The sequence below is a fragment of the Glossina fuscipes genome, unplaced genomic scaffold (genome assembly GCF_014805625.2).
Source record: "Glossina fuscipes isolate IAEA_lab_2018 unplaced genomic scaffold, Yale_Gfus_2 91, whole genome shotgun sequence".
Lineage (NCBI taxonomy): Eukaryota > Metazoa > Arthropoda > Insecta > Diptera > Glossinidae > Glossina > Glossina fuscipes.
Window position 1 is genome coordinate 371278 of NW_023998445.1, and position 24359 is coordinate 395636.

Consider the following 24359-nt stretch of genomic DNA (forward strand, 5'->3'; position numbering starts at 1 on the left):
TTGCAATGAAAACTATTTTGCTGACCTCATCGGCACAACTCATACACATTTCAATAAAATGCCTTTAGAATTGGGGGAAAGTAATTATTTAATAAGATTCCGACTGATCCAATCGCTAACTTTATTTCATCGACTCGCGCAACGTAACTCTCGTGTTTGCTGGGGCGTCGTTCTGAACCAGTAATAGGATTCATTCGATTCTACGGGTTCGCTGTCTCGTTATTTTTCAGTTTCAAAGTGAGCTTTCATGCTATGCGAAACTCTAGTACGACAATATTTTATGCGGCTGAATGTGTTCACGTAATTGCTAATGCTAGGGTTTCCGAGTTTTTTTTTCCGCGAATTTATATTTCTATGCTCAAAAACGATATTTACAACCCAAACCCAATGTTATTCACTTGTGGAATGGAAGATTTAAGATACAAAAGCAATCTTCCAGAATAATCTTAATAAATGTTTCATTATGATTTACTGCGTCTTCTCCAGAATGGCGTGTTTGCCTTCACTTTCTTTGAATTTTTCTGGGTCAACTTTGCTACGCTTATCTTATAAGCAATCATTCAGGTGTTGTTCACCATATGTGCAATATGGTTATAATTAGAGAGAAGTGGGGAAAAACGCAGAAAGTGGCCGCAGCCTAAGGGGTAGTATAGGCGATCCTTACCCATTGATTGCTCACTCAAGCTACGATCAAGTGATGTCTATTGGATTGAAGTTTGAATCCGCGAACATCAAGTGATGTCTGGCATGTTGAGACTTGCACTCGCAAACACCTATAACTTGGTAGTCGCGATCCCTACCTACGCCAGCTCTATATGCCAGTCCTTCGTTACATGTACTGCTAAATACCTCTCGTAATTTAATTGCGCGAATTTTTTTTAAACCATGATGACAGTAAGCTTTTTTAACCATTATCGTGGATATAATTATTGCTTTATCCATTATTATAGGACGTAGCTAAGTTTCTATCAATAGCCGATATTCGTATATAATGCATTTACAAATGTCAGATTACTTTTATTTTAAATATGACAACAATTAAAGCGGTCACATTTTATTTAAATTTATCATTTAATCTTATATTTGTTATAATATCTAGTAGAACTAACTACACAAGACTACGCATTTTATGTAAGAGGGAGGGAATCCTATTATAACAACATTTCATTCCAATCACGCGTTCAAGAATTAATTTCATAAAACTCTTTGCTTATATTACCTTTAGGCGCATACTACTTGTAATTCATTAGGATTGAGTTTCTTTTTAAAAAAACTTTTTTTTATTATATATCTTTGTTTATTACTTTTAACAACAATTTTCATAGACAATGCAGGAAATCTAAGGGAAATTTGTATTTGATTTTTTGAACTTATTTTCGACGTAGAATTTACCAAAAGCCACTTGAAACTTTTAAGATTTTCTCTAAAGCCAAGAGTAAGTAGCAAAATAAATTTATTATATCAGTTTATATATATATATATATATATAATTTTTTCCCCCCCGATTCATATATTACATAGAAAGTATACTGATGCCAGGCTGCAAATGCAAAGTTATGACTCATTATGTGGCATTCATTTACGAAAAGCTAATTAGTGTAGTGTAATAAATGTTTTACACATGTCTACATATGTTGATGAACTTAAAAAAAATATTAAAAATTTTAAACAATTTTTTTGCAAACAAATTAACGCCAGAGCGGCTTTTCTCATAAAAAGCTACTTTTATAGCACCTGCTTGACGTGACCCGTCATATAAATGTATTTCAATTCTCAAGTGATTATCTTCAAATTTTTTTTTTCACTTTACCTTTATTCCCTCATTCCCTAGCGAAATTCGTGGGATATTTTTAAAAATATAAATTGCGTTGAAAAAAGAAAAAAAAAATCAATTAATTTATCTGCTAAAACAGGAAAAGGAATAGAGAATAGTTACTATCTATAAACTCGTTGTTTGGCGTACTAGAAAATTCTTTAAAAATTGATCTAGAATTGGCAATGCGACCGACCACTTCGACATAAACATTTTAGGTTGCTCCAGTGTACTTACTTTTATACCCTACATCACTTGTAGTGGAAGGGAATGTTAAGTTTGTGCGAAAGTGAGCAATACTTACAAAGACTTGAATTATACTCATCTTTTATTATAGCGCTCGAGTCGGAATTCCTTTCTGAATCGCTTTAAGCTTGCCCGCTTGTTTGTCTGTCCCTATTGTATTAAACAACAACCAGAGGTGCATGAGATACGTTCAACTTTTATTATGCTAATCGATTCCAAATCACTTTCTGAATCAATTTAAGCTTGTCTGTCCGTCTGTCCGTCCAGAGAAACTTGAGATAGATACACTTTTTACTATGCTGATCGATTGAAAATAGCTTTCTAAATTTAAATAAACACGTCCGTCTGTCTGTCTATCCGTCTGTCGCTCTTCTATTCTTTTCCTCACCTTTGAGATCACAATTTATGAGAATTTGGTACACTGACCTGAAAACAGTTTTCTAAATTGATCTAAACACGTCCGTCTATCTGTTTATCCATTCGTTGGTCTTGTATTCTTTTCTTCACCTTTGAGATCACAATTTATGGCATATTGTAATGAAATTTTGCTACAATGGCGTTCTTTAGCCCAGCCAAGAGTACTGATTAAAATGTTTCGGACCGAATGTTTTGTCAACCACTTTTTTTGTAAAGCCTTACTTTTGTTATATGAATAATTGTATTAAGCGCAGTGAAGTGAGGTATATACAGTGGACCCTGCCCTACTGTAAGGCTTTTACTTTCATTTACTTACAATTTATAAACCACATAAAGCTTTTGATTATCATTCCTCAAAAAAAATGATGAAAAAAATTCTTGAGGTAGTATTAAGTAAGTTAAGTTATCCAGCAAGCTTTTCTAATATATTCATCTGATCTAGCAACTTAAATAGAACGCTCAGGGCAATGTCTGAAAGAAATGGGTAACATGTGTCCAAAGCTACGGTTCTTTTTTGGATAAATTCATAACACGTGAGCTCTTTACTGTTTTACGAAGCACGAAGAGAATCAACTATGATCGGTCGATTGTAATACTGGTCGTATTTGCTCGCTTGGCACCATTTCTACACAGAGCAATTGTATATCGCTTACACACTAGTATAGCATTTTTTATATATTATTTAATAATTTTTCTAATGTTTACCTCTTTTATTTTTTCATTTGAATTTGTTCTTTTTGCGTCCTTTCGTTTTTTTTTTTTTACTTTGCTTTTTTTTATATATTTTTCTGAAAATTATACATAATTTGTTGACTTTCTTAGAGTTTTCTTTTGCGTAAGTTTTTAAAGAACGTCTTCTTTACTAAAGATAATAAAAAATTTATAGAAAATATTTTCACCTGTGTGTTTAAATGCATGTCCAAGAAAGTGCATAGTATTTAACTGTGCTATGTCTGTTTCTTTCTCTTTGTGTGTGTATGTGTGTGTGTATTGTATGGAAAATTATATTTTTGCATAATTAATAAATGTAAAATGCGAAAAGGATCAGCTGGTGTTGACACAACTAAATATCACGCCACCATCATCGCTGCAAGTTGAAACCACAATATGTCTTTGTTTCCATTCCCACGTTCCAAAAGTTGAATATTTGTATCGCTTCATTTAAATGTTTTAAAAATAAATATCTTTTATAATACAAATATTGGGTTTTTTTTTTTTTTGTTATTGTTTTTCCATATAATTCCGTCACCAAAGAATGGGAGCATATTAGGATTGTCATGCTGTTGCTGGTAGTCAGATAATACGTCCATGTATTAGAAATTCCATAAAATACATATATATTCAAAAGTGTATTTGATTTATCCGTGCGACAGCTGCCAGAGGTCTCAAAGTTATCAGTTTGTAGAACAGGGCTATTAATGCGTACATAAGCTGCCATAAATATGACAAAAAAGCGAGAAAAAAAAAACCAATTTATTTAACTTACATCAGACCTGAACTTTTTATATAACCGTTTGCCACAAACGCCTGAAAATTGGAGCAAAAGGAAAAAAGATACCTTTCGATCGAAGTGCGGGCTCACTACTTTGATTATTGATGCTGATATCGGCAGCTTAATCAAGAGTCCAACGGAGCCAATTTGCACCTTGAACAATGATGCAAGGAACTGCGAACTGACATTACAACATATTTTTCATTGCCTACGCATTGAGGCGAACTTGATTTTCATAATGATTCGCTAAGCTCTCGGATTCTACTGATCGCGTCCATTTCACATGGTTCTATTTGAGCGCTTGCTGTGCTTCAAATAATCTTAACTAGGTTCACAAAGCGGTTAAATATCGGTTATTGATATGAAAGTTTTCCTATTACGATCGCGCTGTTCTGCTAATTGGGTTTGTTGGTGGCGTGCTAGTTGGCGATTTGTGGGGATTTTACTCACCTTAAAGTGAAATTTCGCTTTTATGGGCACTTAGCATTCGACTTAAAGTGAATAAAGAGTTTCTCTTCGCGTATGGAATCATTTAAAATTTATAATATATACCGGAGCTCGAAGAATTATTTTGATAAATGTCTGTCTAAGGACATATATTTATATGTATCATGTATTTCTATATAAAGATTATGTATTCCGTTACTGAATTGTTATTTAACTACGAAAGAGTACGTACGCAATTAACTTAAAGGGGGGAAGAGGGGCAAATAGCTTTTGTTGTTCCATATGTGTTTTCTAATTTTTTTTTTTTTATATGCAAAAAATCAAATTATTTGTTGTGGCATTTTCTCTTTACGGTCGTCGTCGTAGTCATTTTATAATTATGTGTCTGTGTAGTGTTGCGTGTTAGCCATTAGTCAATTCCCCTTCATCTCGCTATCTTTGTCATTTACTTGTCTATAGAAGGAAACGGTTGCCCTTATTTTCTTTTATTATCTATTACCGATGATATATATATATATATATATATATGTATATAGTAAGCTTTCCATGTTTAGAATATTTAATGATCAATTTATTTGTAGAATTTTTATTGGCCCTCGCGTTGCAACACCTTCACATTTTCCCTAGAAGAAGAAGGAGGAGGAGATATGCAGTTTAGCTGCCCGTCTAGTTAGTTAGTCGAACTCAAGTCTAATTTTCGTCCAGCTTTGATCTAATAGTAGTAGTCACTCACTTGTGCATTTATTTTCTAGGCAGGTGAACGGGTGGAGTTACGTTTATTAATGTTTGCGACTACTCGACGAATTCTGATTGGTCAATTTCCGTTTTGACCACATCATTGCGTATCCTAGTAGCTTAAGTAAATTTTTGAAAAAATTTTCAATTGTTTGTATCCTTTTCGTCGCATTGCCTTAGTCTTTTATTAGTTTTCCGCCATAAATAACAAGTTTTATCTAAATAAATTGTTAGTAATTTTTATTCTGTCAAACTGTAAATACTTCAGAAGATTTCTTCTTCTTTTTAAATCGCCGCCTATCGAAATTTTTAGTTACTTACTTACTTACCCACCTTGACAAGTAGTGATATTTGTGTGATACTAATACGATAAAAAGAATTGAAATGTAATTGAATGTGATTTTTTTTCTTCTTTTTTTTTTGGTTAACATTTAAAAAAAAAAAAGAAAAAAAAAAGGTAATTGAAATTGTCTGTTACATGAACATATATATATATATCCATATATATTTATATATACAACAGCTCCAGTGACATTTTAGATTATAAATTATTTTGGTTTTAAAATGAAATTGTAATTGACACCAAAATTGGATAAACGATTATATTTTCTAAAACGAATCAACTAAGAAACAAAACTGGATGGATAGACATTCATCTAAACTTCAAATGGTTTAGTGAATTTTTTCGCTTTTTAGTTTTTTAATTGTCACGTTGTACTTGAATCGGTCATCACGGCAGCATTAATTTTTTACGTAGTTTGTACAATCAAATTTCATACAAGTGGACTCACCACGGCCCACCACTAAATACCCTAGAACATTTTGCTTAATACAGTCATCCAAATAACAATTTTTCGACAGAAAACCTCATGTCGAAAGTGATCCGATCTAAATCATTTTCAACAGCTTTTGTCCTTAGGCCACTAAATTTCATGAAAATACCTTAAAAATTGCGATCTATATATAGGTTTAACGGAAGAATTCAAAATGGACAGCTGGACAGACTATCTGAAATCAATTCAGAAAATGATCCTGAATCCATCATTCGAATAAAAAGTGGGCCACCTTACATTTTTCTGGTTGCTCAGTTGCCCTTGAGTCCAGAACAGATCAGATTTCATCAAAATATCGCCGAAATTGCGATCCATAGCTTGAAAGAACACAAAACGGGCATAGGGATAGACGGACAACTAAGTTTAGATGGATCCAGCAAATAACTTTGACCAGCACTACAATAGATGGATCTCAAGTCCTTCTGATTGTTATACACATCCTCACAAAATTAGTATCGCACTTAGTGAAGAGCATAAAAGTTTTAGTTAGAGTCATCACCGCAGCAATTGAGATCTATTTTCCAACTGAATTTGAACACTTAGCTGCCAAGTGAAAGTTTTTGTAAATTTTAAAAATTCTGCCTATAATCGGACAAAGATGCATGGCTAACGGGCTTTGCTCTATATTACACTGTTGAAGAATTTTTATACCTTAATGGGAATGTGAAAACTTAACAAACTCAAGGAGTATAATTTCAAAATTTGTTGAATCCACACTACTTCTGGATGGCTAAGCTAGATCAACCCAGCCTTAATTAATGGTTTTTGGGAAAGTTTCGCAGTTATTAAACGCATTTTTCAATAACTGTTATTCGAGAAGTACGATTGGGTATATATTAACTACACGTTATCTAAAAAAAAAAAATATTTTTATTATTACAATTATTAACATTGTTACTAGAACCCGTTTAGATCTAAGAAATAACTTGCAGGTGTAAACGTAAGAACAATTAGCTTTAATTTCAGTGTAATTTTTATGTGGAGAAGACAGTTTCTGTTGCCTACTTCTCAGCTTCACGCTTAATGAAAAAGCTTTTGCTGCCTTCTTGGGGATTAAATAATTGAAATTTTTTTTATTATTCGAGGAAAAAGGAAATGTGACCTACCAATTTCTGTAGCTATTAGAACATTACACATAACTCAATAAGTTAGCGGAAGTAACGGAGAAATTTGAATTTTGTGTGCACGCCATTCTATAAACATATGGTATGATAGGTCTCGGCTCTTGTTTTTGTGAAACCTGAATTCTGTGTGTAGCGTCCTATGAACTTACTAAGTGATGTGTGAAGACAGTTAGAGTGTCATATATATTACTACAAATTCTTTTAGTGGAATTTAAGGCAAACTGGCTTCTGTTCTTTACCCAATTGGCCTTTGCGAACGTAGATTCTGTGACCAGAAAAAAATAAATCGCCTAGCGCTAACCACCTTTACGAAGTGAACCGACTATTTCGAAAATAGGTCAACATTGCATTGTGGATGTGCGGAATTGTTCTTAATAGGAACACCTAAACTAAATCAAATATTATAAAATAACGAGAACTGCTGGAGATTGATCTTGGTTGATAAATATTTAATAGAAAAATTTTTGTGTGATATGTAAACTACGTAAAATTAAGCGACTATTGTTAGCATACAACATACTTAATAATAACGTTTGATAGCTTGTACATGATGACCAAAGCAGGTGGAAAAGTTTCCATAAATGACAGAGAATACACACTGAGAAAAATGAATTTGTCTGTAACCTTTTTCAACTACGACCTAAATGCAAGATAAACTATGAAACAACATAGTAGCCCGGTGCATATGCTTTTTATACCCCGCGCGGCATATGATAGAGTATAACACGGAATTGACATAGATCCGTCTCTCTTTACAAGCGATCTAAGCTCGTCTGTCCGCTTGTCCCTGTGTCCGCCTTATATTTCTTATGTTTAACCTAAAAGGTAGCACTTTTTGTGATATTTTGATCGAATTTGGACACTGGCGTGCTTTAGCCCAAGAACGAATCCTATTAAAAATTGTTTGGATCGGACCAGCTTTTTGATTGATTAATACCGAATGACTGTATTAATCGGGCCTATAGTGAATTGGGCGCTATAGTTATTTTATTTGCTCAAGATTAAAATTTTTATTTTAATTGTTGAAGAAAAAAAGATCAACTCTACGCTCCACATTCGACACCATGAAAAATATAGGTATGCAATAAAGCGATTACAGAACCGAAGAAAATCACCTGAAGAATTTATGTTCAATTATATTGTATAATAGGGCAACATGTTTTTATAGTAATTTAATATTTAAAAAGTCCTTTTAAACTTGATTATTAAGGCTGTGCAATCACTGTGCCTAAGGCATAAATACCATCACCACAAAAAGAGAGAGAAAAGTATAGTTTTTTTTGTACTCCACTTGCAAAACTATGAGATACACAAAAGTATAAATATGCCTGCTCGTTGGCTTGTTGGTGGTTTGATTTTTCAAACTCGGTGAACTTAACTTTGAACACAATTCACAAATACATTGCAAAAATGAGTTCAATCCATCGATTTGACACTGCAAACGAAAAAATGCTCGATCTAAGGAAAATGAATCTGAAAATTTTATAAATATTTTCGGAATTTTTGAACTGTCAATAGTGCAACTTTCAAACGGGAACATTGACTGGACGGATGCTGGGGAAATGCATGAACCATATCAGGACTTTGTTTAAAACATAATTATTCCATCTTTGGAAGTTTTTCTCCATTAGCTCGAAGTGCTTCGAAAAGCTCAGCACAGCTAAGTTAGTAATGTCTCGAACCGTCAATTCCTGCACTGCCGGTGTGATTCTGCACTGATTGACTACAGTTACAGTGAATGAAATTTGGTTGAAATTTTTTCACTTCAAATATTATGCTCCACGTAATACAGCTCGTGAAACTATATGCTTTTCTGCCATCATTGATTTAAATAAAGTAACTCATCTCTCGTTGATAAGCAGCTTGTTACAAAAAATTGAGATTGTGGTTTGAAGTGAATATAACTCCGTAGGAAAATTTAATTTGAAATAATTTACGTGAAAAAAAGTGTACAAATTTTTCTTCATCTCTTCTTTCATTTTAGGCTGTGTAATTACATTTCGTTTAGATCATTCAATGTCAGTTTGTCAATTTCATTGACTCTGACATATATGAAAAGCTTACAAAATGTTAGATTAAATTACAATGAAATAATTAAAGGAAAAATTCATTCAAATGAGGCCGACGGGTCGTGTCGTGTCGTGTCGTGTCGTGTCGTCATACATTTTATTATCGATGCAAAACATTGCTAAGCTTTTACATACTTGTCAATTGTAGAAGCAGGTAGAGGAATTTAATGGTTTGATTTTGTGACAGTGAGATGGATCGATGTCATGATTTGTAGATAACTTTATGCTCGTTCATCTTTGCTTATCGGTTGGCGGGATTCTTAAAACTGCGCAAAATAACATAGAAATTCTTCATTTTACGTAAATACAGTCTCTCAGCAATGAAAAGAAGAAAATCGTCTCAGCAATGAATGGAAGAAAGGATTGAAAGAGAAATAAAGCTGAGTTAAATTATCAAGATTTAAACCGTGCCCTTCATTCTTGGAGGGAAAATTTACAAATATTTCATATATATGATAGATGATATATGCATATATAGATCTACAGCGAAAATCGAATAAGCCAAATGCGAAAATGTCTTACTTAGCGCTTGCAAGTATTTTGATCATTTTTTCACTTGGAATAGACATTTATTCAGAAAATTTTTTATACATTATATATTAACCAGAATATTTTCCCCAATTTTCCACGACATTTTCCGTCATTTCTGGTAATTTGGCGATACGGTTTCGACAGAATGTTACTGGTTTGGCGGCGATCCAATCATCGACTCATTTTCGCACTTTTTCAACATTTTGAAACCGCGTGAAAGCCAAGCTTTGCTGCATCGGTCTAAGAAAGTGATAATCAGAAGGCCCTACGCTGGTGAGACAGAGCTTTTCGTTCGAACTGTAACAGTGTATCCTCGACAACTCCCGCAAGGTGTTGTCATGCAAGAGGATAACTTTGCACCTGTTAGAAGCCATCGCTTGTCTTCTGTCCAACAATACATCGTTTAATTTGGTGGATCGATGTCGGTGGACATCTGCAGACAGTAGCAGTTTCATTTAATTTTAGCAGCTCGTAATACACTACATCTTGCTTACTCCACCATATGCACAGCCAAAACCATATGGCCATGATCGGTGTCGATGGGGATGGCTAGGGCCTGGACTAGCCCATGACCTTTTGCTCTTAGGATTGTCGTAGTCGACCCACTTTTCATCGCCAGTCACCATATGCCACAGAAAGGTCTTCTTTTTTGCCTCGCAAGCAATGGAACCGTAATATTGAAATGGTTCGCAACGGTATTTTTCAGTCAATTCGTATGGATTTTTCACATCGCATATAAGCGTTTAGAAACAGTCGACTAATCAACTACTAAGCTCTTCGGAAGTTCTTGAAGACTTGTTTGTTAAAAGTTCTTGAAAACTTTGAGCTGGATATCTCTCCAATAAGTCTTTTACTGTCTTCGAACTGTTTTGATCCGCAAGGCCATTCATTGTCACCACTTTCAAATTGTTGAAACCAAGAACGACAATTGGAATATGATGGAGCAATAACGCCATAAGTTTCTAAAATTGTTCGATGGGTTTCGGCAGCAGATTTCTGTCGAAAATGCAATTTTGAGTATTTCATGATTAGCGTCTCGTATACACTGAATAACTCAATAACGCTAAATGGAAAATTTTTATTTTATGTAGAGAAAGGTTAAAATCATGCGAATCAACTCAAATTTAACTATCGTGTATATTGGTACTTTGCCATTTTCGCCAGTAAATGTCGCTGATCAAAATACATGCAAGCAATTCTAAAATTTCTCAATACCTACTAAACTATCAAAGTTAAAGTTGTGGTCGACTTTTGTCAGTGAAAGCCTGTCGAAATCGATTTTTAAAAAAACCTGTGGAGGCGAACGAAATAAAATTTCGAGTTTTCACAAATCATTATCGCTATACGTAATAAGCTTATCACATACAGAACGCACGCTTTAAAGAGTTTTAAGAGTTTTTCGATGGATTTTTGTTTTGAAATTTTTTTTTTTTTTTTTTTTTTTTTTTTTTTGGAAATAGAAAGGTAAAATGATTTGATTAATAGATCTGCATGCGGTTTGTGAAAGAAGCAAGAAGGATTTCACATGTCAAAGATCAGATTTCTATGAGCGGAAGAGAAGAGCGAGCGCTCTTTGCGGCTAAATTGCAGTAATGGCTCCACTGAACCAACGCATCTCGAATAACTTCAAAGTCTGATAATTTCCATATAAATACCTTTGTTTCGCTCCACGGGGTAATATCATTTTTCTTCAATTGCATCGTTCAGTAATTTTCAGCATGGAATGCATTGCAAATTTTTCTTGTATTTTTTTCTGTTTTATTATTAATGAAATATTCCTATATCAGTGACTGCTATACCCCATGCATTGCTTACTATTTGTGCATCATTTGAATATGGAAATGTTGTTGTCGTCGTTGTTGTTGTTGCTGCTGCTTTTTTTTTTAAAGCTTTTACACGTTTCTAGCTAACTTTTAATATTTGTAGTACAATGGCGAGGCAGTGTTTGTTTACTTCGTTATTTTATTGGCTGGTTGGTGGTGCTTATCTGTTCAACTCATCCAACTACCGCACATAGTGTAAAGCATTGTGTTTATAACATATTGCAGGTGTTTTCTTTTTATTTGGTATTTTGTAGGTTGCAAAACCTACATCACCTTTAATTTGTACAAATTTAAACAAAAAAAAAAAAAAAAAAATTTATTTAAAAAAAAAAAAAAAAAAAAGAAAAAAGAATCAAACCGAATCTTTTCTTACTTACAATCTCTATGAAAAAAGAAAAAAATTGTAAAACGCGCACTGTTTTCTTCTGCAGGGAGTCTACTTGATTTACTTTTAAGATAAAGCAAAATTTATTGGAGTCTTTTTCTTGGGGGCGAAGATTGCTACTGTGATCTAAAATTAAGACCAATTGAATTGTATGTGAATTTTTTTTTTCAAATTTATTTATTACTCGGAATCTATGTCGGCGCACTCGAAGTAACCCCTCCTCCAATACCACCCAAGTCAAGGCTTTTCCAATCCTCAAAACAGGTGTTACGGTCGACTCACGGGATGACTTTCTCAAAGCTTTCTGCGATTCAGCTTGTATCTCCTTAATCAAATCAAAACATTGCTACCGGATTGATCTTTTGAGTTTAGTAAAGAGCCAGAAGTCACATGTGGCTAAATCGAGTGATTATAGCGGTTAGGGAATTTTTAACAAAATAGTCTGGACAAACTAATGCAGAAATTGAGTGTTTTTGATTTGATGCGTTTCAGGCCAAAAATAACTTTTATAATGTCGTTGACTGATCCGTTGAAAATGTCAAAATTCCTTAATTGCCTCAACCTTCTTTCAGCCTTCTTTGAACCGTTTGTACAATTTGTAAACATTTCTTTACGATAAAGTCTGCCCACAAAAGGCTCTCTACAACATCCTAAACAAATTTTGCATATTAAAATTCATTTGGGAAACAAAATTTAGTGCAACCTCCATATAAAAATCCGAAAGTGTACTACTTGTGTCATACACAAGAGAATGGCACAGATGCCTGTCATCATGTTACTATTTTAGAAAGCTAAAAATATTTCTGATATTCTATACATATGGGATCAGTGTGACTTGAGTATTGGTCTTATTTTATGAGCAAAGTATTACATAAAATCTTAGTGGTGAACTTGTGGCGCCTTGTAAAATCGCGCGTTTGGCCTACTTTGCTCTAAGTAATGGACATCTTGTCGTTGAAGTTAGCTGACAAAAAGAAGCTTTCGAAATATGGCAGTATGGTAGATTAGTGAAAATAACTTGGACCGAACAAGTAACAAATACGGAAATACTTTAAAAAATCGATCAAAAAACACTATTAACAGGTATAAGACACGGGAGAATATCTTATTTTGGCCACATAATGCGAAATCAAAAATGTCATTAGCTGCAGCTTATACTACAAAGAAAAATCGAAGTAGATCATAGGTAGGTAGGTAGAAAAGAATTGAGCGGGCATAAGCAGTCCAGGACATTTGCTAACATCCGCCAGATGTAGAGATATGTTTTTTGAAATTGTTAGATACCTAGAATAGGACAAATTTAATATACTTATATATAGTCTTGTATGTGAAATGAATGAAAACTGAACAAATATGTGTGCTATCATACACTAGTAGTGTGCAATCAAGTTAGCAAACTTTTATGAATTTTTTCTTTTTTTTTCATTTAATTATGTAGGAATTTTTCTTTGAAGAATTTTTAAATAATATATTAACATAAATTATACAAAAAAAAAAATAAAAAAAATATTATGGAGAAGTTAGCAACACATCATTATGGAAGTTAGATTCTATTTTAATATACCCGGCCAACATTGCTAAAATTAAAATTCACAATTCACTCCATCACAGGCATCAAATTAACATATATAGTAGAGGGTTGAAGGTTAAGATAAAGATTTCTTTTTTCTGACGGCAACTTTGCACTATGATGAACGATTCCTTATAAGTTTAGGATTTTTGCAACTAGAGTTCAAAACTCTGGCAGGAACTAATGCCCGTAGTAGTTAAAATTAATATATAAGAAGAAGAAGCGTTTTATTCTTTCACTTTCTTGTAAAGCTCTTCAGAAAATCTAATTACAATTCTTCTTCGTCATAAAGTTGTAATTCTCCTTTGTGAACGCGAAATAACGAGCCGTTCTCGCGAACGTACTTACAGAAGACCAAGCACTGCATTGAAATCCTATTTTTCACATGCACTTTGCAACAAGCTCCTTGACTCCACCTCTAAGCAGTTTTAATTTTTAACACCTCAAATCTCAATCAATTGGTTGACTTCAAATATCAACTGTAGCTTCATAATAAATTTTTCCACTGAGCCATGCAGGGTCATTTGAAAATATTGATTTTAAAACAAGCAAAAGCACTATCTAGCGGGTCACGGCACATCAATAAATATCCTACACCACCACTCTGCAGGTATTCATGTAGTGACTTTTCAAAATAAGTCTTTATATGGTAAGTGTGGGAAAAAGAGTTCCGAACGCAACCATTTTCAATAGCTATTGTCCCTGGGCCAAAACGTATCCCTGTGTCGAATTTTATCAAAATATCTCAAAAATTCCGAAATGGAGTTCGAGAAAACAAGACGGACAGATGGACAGACAAGTATATATCGATTTAAAAAGTGATTCAGAAAACGATTCTGAAACGACCAATGCAGAAGAAAGAAAACCTAACCCAAATCCTTCTGAGTATTGCATATGTCAGCAGATTCAAATATACCCTGCGCCACACGCTTTCGGTTTCATTAAAATGTTTTTATACTTTTGAAACAATTTGCCCAAAATCGGGTATTAATCGAGTGGGTTAAAGCGCAAACAATACTCCAAACACCATCTTTTTATTTTATTTATTTATTTTTTCTTTACTGGCTACAATATAAATTAAGCCGGATCAAGCAACATTTAAGATGGAAGAGTTCAACTACGATGTTATAGAGAAGAACATCGATCAAAAGTAGCTCCTAAGTTCGCAGTAAACAGTTGACAACATTTTTAGGCTTGAAGTACTAACGAGAGAACATCATAAGCTTAAGTAGCTCGAAATTGTGGCTATACTGCAAAGTATTGTTCTACCGTAATGAGATTCTAAACGTGACTTGGCATTTGCGAGTCTTATCCTTTCGGCAATCAATCATTTGAGACCTGAGATGACCAATCTGAGAAACATAGCTTCAAGAAAAACGATCTTAAAGTCTTAAGAAACAACAGCTATTGAGGTTACAGCTACGAATAGTTCCAAGTAATGACTTAACTCGCGACATCGAAGTTTTAAGCCAGAAAGAGTATTTTATGCTCTGCAAAAACTATATATATATATATATATATGTATATATATAATATTCAAAGTGTTTTGTGGTGTTTACCCTTAAGACATGCTCTTAACCAGTCTACGCTTCCAATACTTCAAACAATCCTCCGGTTTAAAGTAGAGACGAAAACGATAGAAAAAGCGCTGCTATGACGCACTGTTTTTCAGGATGTTTAACATATGAATTCTGACCGCCGCCTATATAGTTAACAAAACAACCGCTGAACTGCAGGAAGAGTTTTTTTTTTTTTGGCAATTATCTTTTGATGTAGTGAAAAGTGAAACAGTGAAGAGAATTTATTGAGGTAGAAGTAATAATAAAATTCGAATTGATGAAAGCGCTTGGATACCTACCGAGACTGTTTTCATTTACTCTACATGCAATTTATATGAAACCCTGACAGAGAGGATATAAAAAAGACAAAAATCTCTTTTTATTATTTATAGAGTATTCGATTCCGTTTTTTATTATTATATTTATATATTTATATTAATTGTTCTTTGTTATCTTTTCTCCTCTCTCTCTCTCTTTCCCGTTCGTTCTCTCTCTTATTTAAATTTCAGAAAGAATGAAGAGCAAACGTGATAATCATAGCAATGATGATGGCCCCCATCCTGATAAACGCAACCGTCGGAATGATGATCAAGTTCGTGTTTTAATACCCAGTAATGTATGTAGTATTTTTATTTCATTTGTAATCATAAAAAGTATGCAACAAAAAGTTATTATTTAATTAATGCGTTTTAATAAAATGTTTATAGATTGCTGGCGCTATCATTGGCAAGGGCGGTCAGCATATACAAAAAATGCGTACTCAGGTATAAATTATATTAAGTTAACGCAATCGTTTAATGTATTTCAATAGTTGATTGTTTTAAAAATTATCAGAAATTATGATTTTTTTTTTTTTTTATTTCAAAATTTTTCATTTTTATAACTCATAATAGTGTTTAGGCCAGCGAAACACCTCAGAACATAATCTATTATATATATATATATATATATATTTTTTTTTTTTTCCTTAAAAAGATTAATCAATGCTTTTACTTCAAATCTCACCTCTTATCTTAGCAAACCATCAAAAATTACAGTAAAATTTATTTAAATCATTTTCGCTGTTTTCAAAAAAAAAATAAAAAAAATTCATCTTTGTTTTTAATCTAATTTTCTTTAAATAATAATTCTAAGCTTGGTGTGTTAGGCCTGGTAAAAATGCATCAATTTACAGAAAAAAATAAAAAATAAATAAAAACTGCCTTTAGCTTATTAATAATTTTAGTAAAATAAAAATTTAATTTAGAATTACATTAAAACTTGCAATTAACCTAAAATTTAATTGACAAATTTTCTTCTTTCTCTCTCTCTTTTCTCGCCACCCAAAAAAAAAAAAAAAAAAAAATTAAAAAAAAAATAAAAAAAATAAAAAATAAAAAACATTATAAAATATGTATTAAACGAAAACCCATAACCAAAACAACGCGTCTAATGACCATAAAATTAAACCCAAATATATATAAACAACATATGAAACAAAACTGAAATTTAAATTACAAAAATAAATAACTTAAAAAAAAAAAAAAAATACAAAAAAAATCTGCCCACCACCCAACACCGTCACGTCCAACAAATCAATTGACCATTAATGACCAAACATTATGTGAATTGAATTGGTATGGGTTCTTTGGTTTCTGTGCAACTAAAAATGCTAAATGCGACCAAAACAACACATTCAACAAATCGACCACTCCTATGTGGTGGTGGTTTCGGTGTCTTCTTTTGTTGAACATCATCATAAAATAAATGACCAACCGACTGCCCGCCCGCCTGCCCGCCCGCCCGACCGACCGCCTGAATGAACACCGCCACCAATCGCCACCAATTATGTATATGTGTGAATAAAATCTCTACTGCTCGCCTGCCTGCCTATCTGACCGACCAATCGCCTGCCCGCTTGCCCGACCGACCGACCGCCCGCCCGCCCGCCTGTGCCTGCCTGTTGTGCCCATTAAATATTGTACTGCGTACCTCTGACCTGGAATACAAATGATAAAATGATAATCGTGCCAACAATTTTTCAATTTTTGAAATTGTTTGGTAAACTCTGTGTGTGTGTGTGTGTTGTCCATCACATATATTTGAATATAATGCCACCTAAAATCTGCAGTATAAAGCCACTGTCTCAGTCGACGATTCCCAAGGCCCCGAACGGTAAACAAATATCTATTAAACAAAACCTTTTCTTTTTTTTTTACTATTTTGTACTATACATTTTACTATGCATACATTATATTAATTAAAAATATGTAAGAAAAAAAAAAAAATGCTCATTTAGAGGTCTAAGTTAATATATATACATATATAATTTTTTTTTTTTTTTTCTTAGCTCTTTGTAATTTATTCTAAAGAGAGGAGGATCAAATAATCTTTGATAGATTTCTTTCTGAAAACGTTCTCTATTGCATTTTAACTTTTCACAACGAGTTCTACTTTCGTTTCAAATAAGTTCTTTTGTTTCGTTCTCCTCGAAGTAGGCCTTCTTTTAATAAACGCAATTCAGCCTAAAAGTACTTACCAATATAAATACGCATTTCAAAGCATTTCTTGTTGCATTCTTAAAATAATGAAAGTTTCTTTTTAAATATTCACCAAATCACTAAACTAAAACTCCTAAAATTGAATGTCGAACAATTTTCTGGATAATATTTAATCTCATAATATCTTCTCTTTTTTTTTTTTTTTTTCTTGCTTTTAACCCAATTAACAAACTTGGATAACACAAAAAAAAAAAAAAAAAGAAAAAGAAAAAGAAAATTTATATCATTACGGTCTCGTTTAACCTTTGATTTTTATATTACATTCTCATCCATATTTTCTTCTTATATATCACATTTATTCCATAATAATGAATTAAACCACCACCTGTTGTTGTAGCGTTCAACCATTGGTAAATGGTCAAAATTAAAGAAGCATCAAAATTCATTTAATTCTAGTCGCTGCTGATTCCTGTTTTTCTCTCTTTCTCGTCTCTCTCTCTCTGTCGTTCTTTGTCTCTTGCTCTCTTTCCTCGTCTCTTCTTTGTGGTTTAATGCCGAAAATTCATTGTTTTTAACCGACACCTTATAAATAACCACAAAACTGTACACGGTTTCCTTTAACCACAGAACTATACACAGTTTTTTGGATATTTCTTTTCATATTCTCAATTCGGTCAGAGTAATTTTGGAAAAAAAAAAAACATCATATTTTGCATCATTTTAGAAATACTATAAAAAAAAAAAAAAAACTTTTGTATGCTTTTCTCTACGGGTGAGGAAATAATTTTCTATCAATAGTAGGAGAATTTTTCTCTTTTTTTTTTTTTTTTTTTTTTTTTTCATATTTGTCGATATAAATATTTTCAATTAATAATATGCATATGTATTTGCTTTTTTTAATTTCTTTTTCATATATTTTTATAACAAAATAGAACCATACTTATATCGGCCGATTTGGAAGCAACTCTTCAAATTATTACGGAAATGTTGAAATACTATGAAGAGGTACGAGAAAAAACACAAAAACTTAAATGTATATAAAAAATTATTATTATTATTTTTTATTTTTTTTGTAAAATATTTTTAGCGTGACGATGAATACGATGTTCGTTTATTAATTCATCAGAGTTTGGCCGGTTGTATTATTGGAAAAGGTGGTCAGAAAATTAAGGAAATACGTGACGTAAGTAATCCGCTTATTATGACAGGGAGGTCTGTTCTGTTATTAGAGCTGGTAGAAAAAAAAAAAGAAACTTAAATTTATATTAAAATGAAATCCACCTAATATTAACAATCGTTTTACATGCACTACCTAGCATTTTATTTTATGAAATGTAAAAATTCTTCTATGTAGGCAGCGAAAAAGATATGAATGTATGTACGTAGGACCACGTTAACAGTTTAATAAGAGAAAGAAAAAAAAAACGCATGCATAGCCTGCCCCCATTGAATATTTGTTAGCAAAAAGCGAAATTTTAAGTGGAGTCATAAGTAACTTCTGATGTAGCTGAGTAGAATCTATTGGTCGTACTTACCTACTATGAGTCACCGAAATAAATGAGTTTTTATTTCCACTATATAGAGAAGAATTCAGTCAGTCTTCAACTGTCAATTGTTTTATGTGGCATATGCTACATTTAATTGTCAACTGTTTTTTTTTTACCTCTGAAATGGAGAGTCAAAAAATGCAGATTCGACTTCTACAGGAATTTATAGAAGGCGGGAATAGCGCTAAGGCGACAGCTAAAAAAATATGCGGCGCATAGAGTGAGGGACTGATAACTGGTCGGGCAATTAGAAATTGATCTGCAAAATTACTTTCTGGAGCTACGACTTTAAAAGGCGAGACTTCCTTCCGACTTTGACGGCAACCTTTTAAAGAAAATACGCGCTAACAAACAGGAGGTGTAGCAATCAATTGTTAAATGAATATGATTTTGTTATTCAATGAAAACAAAATAAATAATTGATAAAAAAGCGGAAGTTACTTATGATTCGACCCAATATAATAATATACAGGATAAGTCTTATTGCTTTTTAATCTCAAGGGAATGGTCTCTATTCTGTTCAAGATAGACGTGTTTATGTTATTTATACCTTGCGTTAACGAAGACGGTAAAAGTAATTATTTCACTTATGTAATATAAGAACATTTTTGGGCCAACATAATGTCTCCCTAATATATGTTCGTAATATATAACGGTACAATAACTTTCTTTGATTAAAAATACATTTAGTCTCTCTTTTCACTTGGACTTTTTATGTTGGTGAAAAGCGTCTACTTCAGTCTAAGCATAGACACAATGGACTCACTTAACACCTTAGCTGCGTTATGTCCTTTATTGCGTATTCAAGATGGAGCTAAAATTATCTCTTAATCAACGACGTACTAGGTTGATGGAAAAGTTCTGCCGTTGGTTTTCTTAAATAAAATATTTGATAGCTAAGAGTTGCTTAGATGTCGGTTACTCTTCAACAAGGAATGTGAAAATGTCATTATCGTGACGATATCTTTTGAGACTTAAGTCTTTCCAATGAAATATGGTAAACCGTTTTTATCAAGTCGGCACGTTTCCAACAGGTTGCATAAGTTTTTATAAGCAACCAATGCTTTGCTTCCTTTGTGAAAATCTTACTATGCCGATGTTATGTCTTAAATGCATCTTGTCCACTTCATTATATATTTTACTCTGTGCTTTCTTGCTAACTGCTGAAGAATATTCAAGAAGTCCGCTTACATCGCCTGTGCGGTATTCGAAATAGTAAGAAGCCACATGAAGCATTTTGCTTGCTTGCCTTGATCTGATTCTGATAAGCAAAATTTCCTACACATAGTAAAATACCTCAGCCAACTTATTTTAAAATTTTCATTCTCCACCTTTGATAGGGACAAGGGGTTTATCAATAAATATTGTAAATTGTTTCTTGATTCATAAAGCATATCGTATGAAATAGGGCCTCTGGTGAATAGTCTGCAAAGCTTTGCTCGCACAAAGTTATTTTTTAAGAATTTGTTTGAAAAACAAGAACTATTTGCCGATCGCGAGAGTCCGCCTGAGTGAAGTCGAAATATTCAATTCTCGGCCCCGGTTATCTCTGTTAATTCTGGAATCTCACCAACTGCTTGGATGTGCTGTCGCCAAAGACGAACTTATTGTTTAAAATCACCAATTAAACGACTCTTACTAAATTTTTTTAAATTACTCTATTCATAGTTGCTCAACATAAATTACTCTTGCCATTTTGAGATAGCATCTTAAGCTTGCACATATGAGTATACCTTCCTGGAGTAAAAATATTTGCTAAGGGCGCCTAAAAGCATGCCACAAATATCTTAAATGTTAATCATAAAAGCGGACAATTTTGTTATTTACGCTTAAATGTATACCGTATAAATTTTGTACGCTGCGCATAAAACTATGCAATGGAACGTAAATGTTAAGTCATAATTGATATGATATGATAAGTATAAGTAAAAGAGGATAAAAAACTCACTGAAATATGCAGCAAGATAGGTATGTGTATTTTTTGAAATAATTCCTTTTCTTTTTTTTTTAAAAGATTAGCAATGCATGTTTCTATGGCTTTGTTAAGAGATTTTATCTGCTGCAAAAGACATGGACAGCTTCTAAAGTTTAATAATATTTTGATTTGACATTTTGATACCCAGAAATTACGTTAAACAAGCACGCTATTACAAGTTCAGCCAAAAATCAATCAACTCTATGCTCTATATGTATATTGTGAAGGCTCTCATGTAATTTAATGCAATCCGTGCAGCGTTTAATAGCTAATGATACACACAATAATCGGGTTGGCTGGTTTTGATTTTCTAATTGATTAATTGAGTTTTGGATTTAGTATTGAGATATTATTTAGGGGCAATTTGTGACTATATTTAAAGCTCTAAAGTGGAAGATTTAAATTCCATACGCATAGCAATTGTCGATATAGTTCAGCTTTTTCCGTGGTGCAACGATAATTATAAGAAATAAAAGTGAACTGAAATTTATTCTTCTATAGCTCGTAGTTGGACAGATATACTAGTTAATTGGTTTTGTGTTATCCACATTGAACTTGAGCTGAGAACTTTCAGCTCAAAGAAAAGTACGTCGTGGCAATAGTGGTTTTCACAAATGGACTGACGTACTGATTTCGATATTCAACCGCTGATCATTTAAAATAAATACGCCCTTTGACACTCGTCGATGCAAACATTTGTGATTCTGTAATGGGAATAGCATGAGCTTAATTAGTTTCCTTTCCGCGTTCTTACTAATAATTGTTAATCCTGTGTCAACTATCTTGAGTTTATTTGTTTTATCCTTGAATACGAATTTTAGAGAATTAATTTGTAAAAATACTTTGTCTTATATTTGCTTTTTGTATTCTATTGCTTTTAATGAAAAACTTTAATTTAGAGCGTCTGTTGCCTGCAATAACCCTAACTGCTTCAGTCTTTTTTTTTTTTTTATGGAGAGAAAAAGGTTTTTCGACTAAGTCAATATTAATATTTATATAAAATATGAAAAAAAAAAAAATATTTAATTCATTTCAAAAAGAATTAAGTAAAAAATATTTTCATCAAATATATAAATTTTGATGATTTAGTTGAATTTCCGCTCAGGGGATAAAAATCGTAAGCGAGCAACTTGTATGTGTTCACATATATGTGTGTATATACATGTATATATGTTTATATATGTGTATATATATATGTGTGTATCTATATGTATACTATGTATATGTGTATTTAATATGTGTATATGTGTGCATATATATACATATATATATATGTATATATGTATATGTGGACGTATATCTAAGTATATGTATAATGTATATGTATTTAATATATATGTACATGTATATATATATGTTATGTGTGCATGTGTAAAAGCATGTATATGTTATATTATATAGTGTGTAGGGTAATGTAGGTAGTGCATGTTGATTAGATAGCCACTTAACATGCAAATAATTGACAGAGAAAAGCACACGAGAGAGAAATGCAATAAAAACGTAGTCATGTGTTTTGCTTTTGCGTTAGCGGTCATCATATTGAGGTGTTTTTTTATTTTGTTTGAAAATAGAATTTCAATGAAACTAATGTTACACATGATTTTATCTGACTTTCTTTTCCATGTAATTATTGTTTATGGAACAATTTTTAATGATTAAAATATTAATTACAGAATGAAAGCAGAAAAGTTAACAATAAAAAGGTAAAAGCTTACGGAAGTATAGAGACTTTTCATTTTTTTCTTGGAATATAAGAGAGATTTTTAATTTTAAGTAAGAAGTGAAAATTATATAAAAGGACATTTTTCGTTAATAAACTTTTTTCCGAGAAAAAAAAAATCATTTTCTACTTTTTAATTCATTAAAATAAAAGCTTCATTTTGAAAACCTTCTTTATAACATATATTTGTTGTACCCTACACAATCTTTGATATAAGGGTAGAGTAAGTTTGCATAGAAGGACTTAAGATAAGCTCTCCTTCTCGTGACACCGATCAATTGAAAATCACTTTCTCAATTGATTTAAGGTGTCTGTTTGTCCGTCTGTCTCTCTTATTTTTCTATGTCCATCTTATAGCCCACAATTTTTGACATATTTTGATGACATTTATTTAATACATTGACGAGTTTAGGTTCAAGGACAATCAACGCCATTGAAAACGTTCCGGATCGTGGTGGTCTTTTTCGTCCATTTCCCATAAAATGTCCCATTTTCAAAAGTCGTTATATGGCTAACAATAGTGTGTTGCAATATATTCAAGGGATGGCCGTGGTTCACTATAGTATTTTTACTTGTTTACTTATTAGTGTATTACAATTCGACTTACGTCTTTAGCTTATTGTTTATCAAGTCACTAGAAGTTAACACTGCTCTCTGCCGACAGTTAAGGCAGAGCCTTGATCTTTATTAGTGACTTTGCTGCCTGTGAAATTTCAGTAGATTGAATATGTCGTTGTCAATTTCAAACTAACTTCATGGCACTAAGGATCATTTTTAAAAAAATTATCCACTTTCGGATCGCACAGTCCAAGCGAGTTGCTTTGTCGGTCGCATTGCTGATTCCCGTTTTTGTTGTTAATATGTGCGTATGTACACTTGTTTTCAACATCCACGTTTTGCTGCATATTTTTCTGCGACATATTCAACAGAAATATTTATACAAACACAAAATTTAAAGCAAACTCTTTGTTTCACCTATTTATCCACATTAAAAATGTGTCAGGACTTTCAAAAGTATGATTAGTATAAATACCAGCAGCAGACTAACACAGATTGCATTTTCATGCCGTTTGTTGTTAAGTCAGTAAAGTGTATGGGGAAAGAGTTTTATCAACTTTTTTTTTCTACTCTCCTCTTTACAATGATATATATCCGTTACACGATGTACATAGAATATTTGCAGATTGTCAAAAAAATATCGGGAATCACATCGTAAAGCTGCCTATGGAAATCATTCTTAACAGTAGATAGTTGTGTTTGAAAAATTTATCCAGCGAATTTTATTGAGCCATATTTCAATTTGGGAAATGACGTATGCGAATTTGTTGTTTTCCAAAGACGTGGGTGGCAATGTTTCTCGTTCTTTAAGGCAAAATTGTTTTCCATCATTTCGATTAATGCATGCGTCGTATGTAACATGATAGGATATGGGTGTCTGTGGCGTTGATGGTAGATGTGTGCGCATATACGGGCCTCATGAATTTTATCCTTTTCTGGAGCTAAGTAAATTTTTCATTCTCTGAACGGAGACTTTTTACTGAACTTCTTCTATTAAATTCTGCACCGTATATAATATAAGCGTGCGCCGTTTTA

At 32.6% G+C, this 24359-nt stretch overlaps 1 protein-coding gene across 3 annotated transcripts in view; it reads left to right on the forward strand.

Annotated features, from left to right (window-relative positions):
• Positions 1 to 24359, forward strand: part of LOC119638641 (heterogeneous nuclear ribonucleoprotein K) — a 78528-nt gene that overhangs the window by 28752 nt on the left and 25417 nt on the right. For all 3 annotated transcript variants that reach the window (XM_038035542.1, XM_038035541.1, XM_038035540.1), the window contains exons 2-6: positions 15554 to 15660; positions 15752 to 15808; positions 17155 to 17198; positions 18457 to 18529; positions 18612 to 18707. In XM_038035542.1, coding sequence (XP_037891470.1) covers positions 15559 to 15660; positions 15752 to 15808; positions 17155 to 17198; positions 18457 to 18529; positions 18612 to 18707 — 372 coding nt within the window. In that variant the 5' untranslated portion in view covers positions 15554 to 15558. The remainder of the gene's footprint in view (positions 1 to 15553; positions 15661 to 15751; positions 15809 to 17154; positions 17199 to 18456; positions 18530 to 18611; positions 18708 to 24359) is intronic.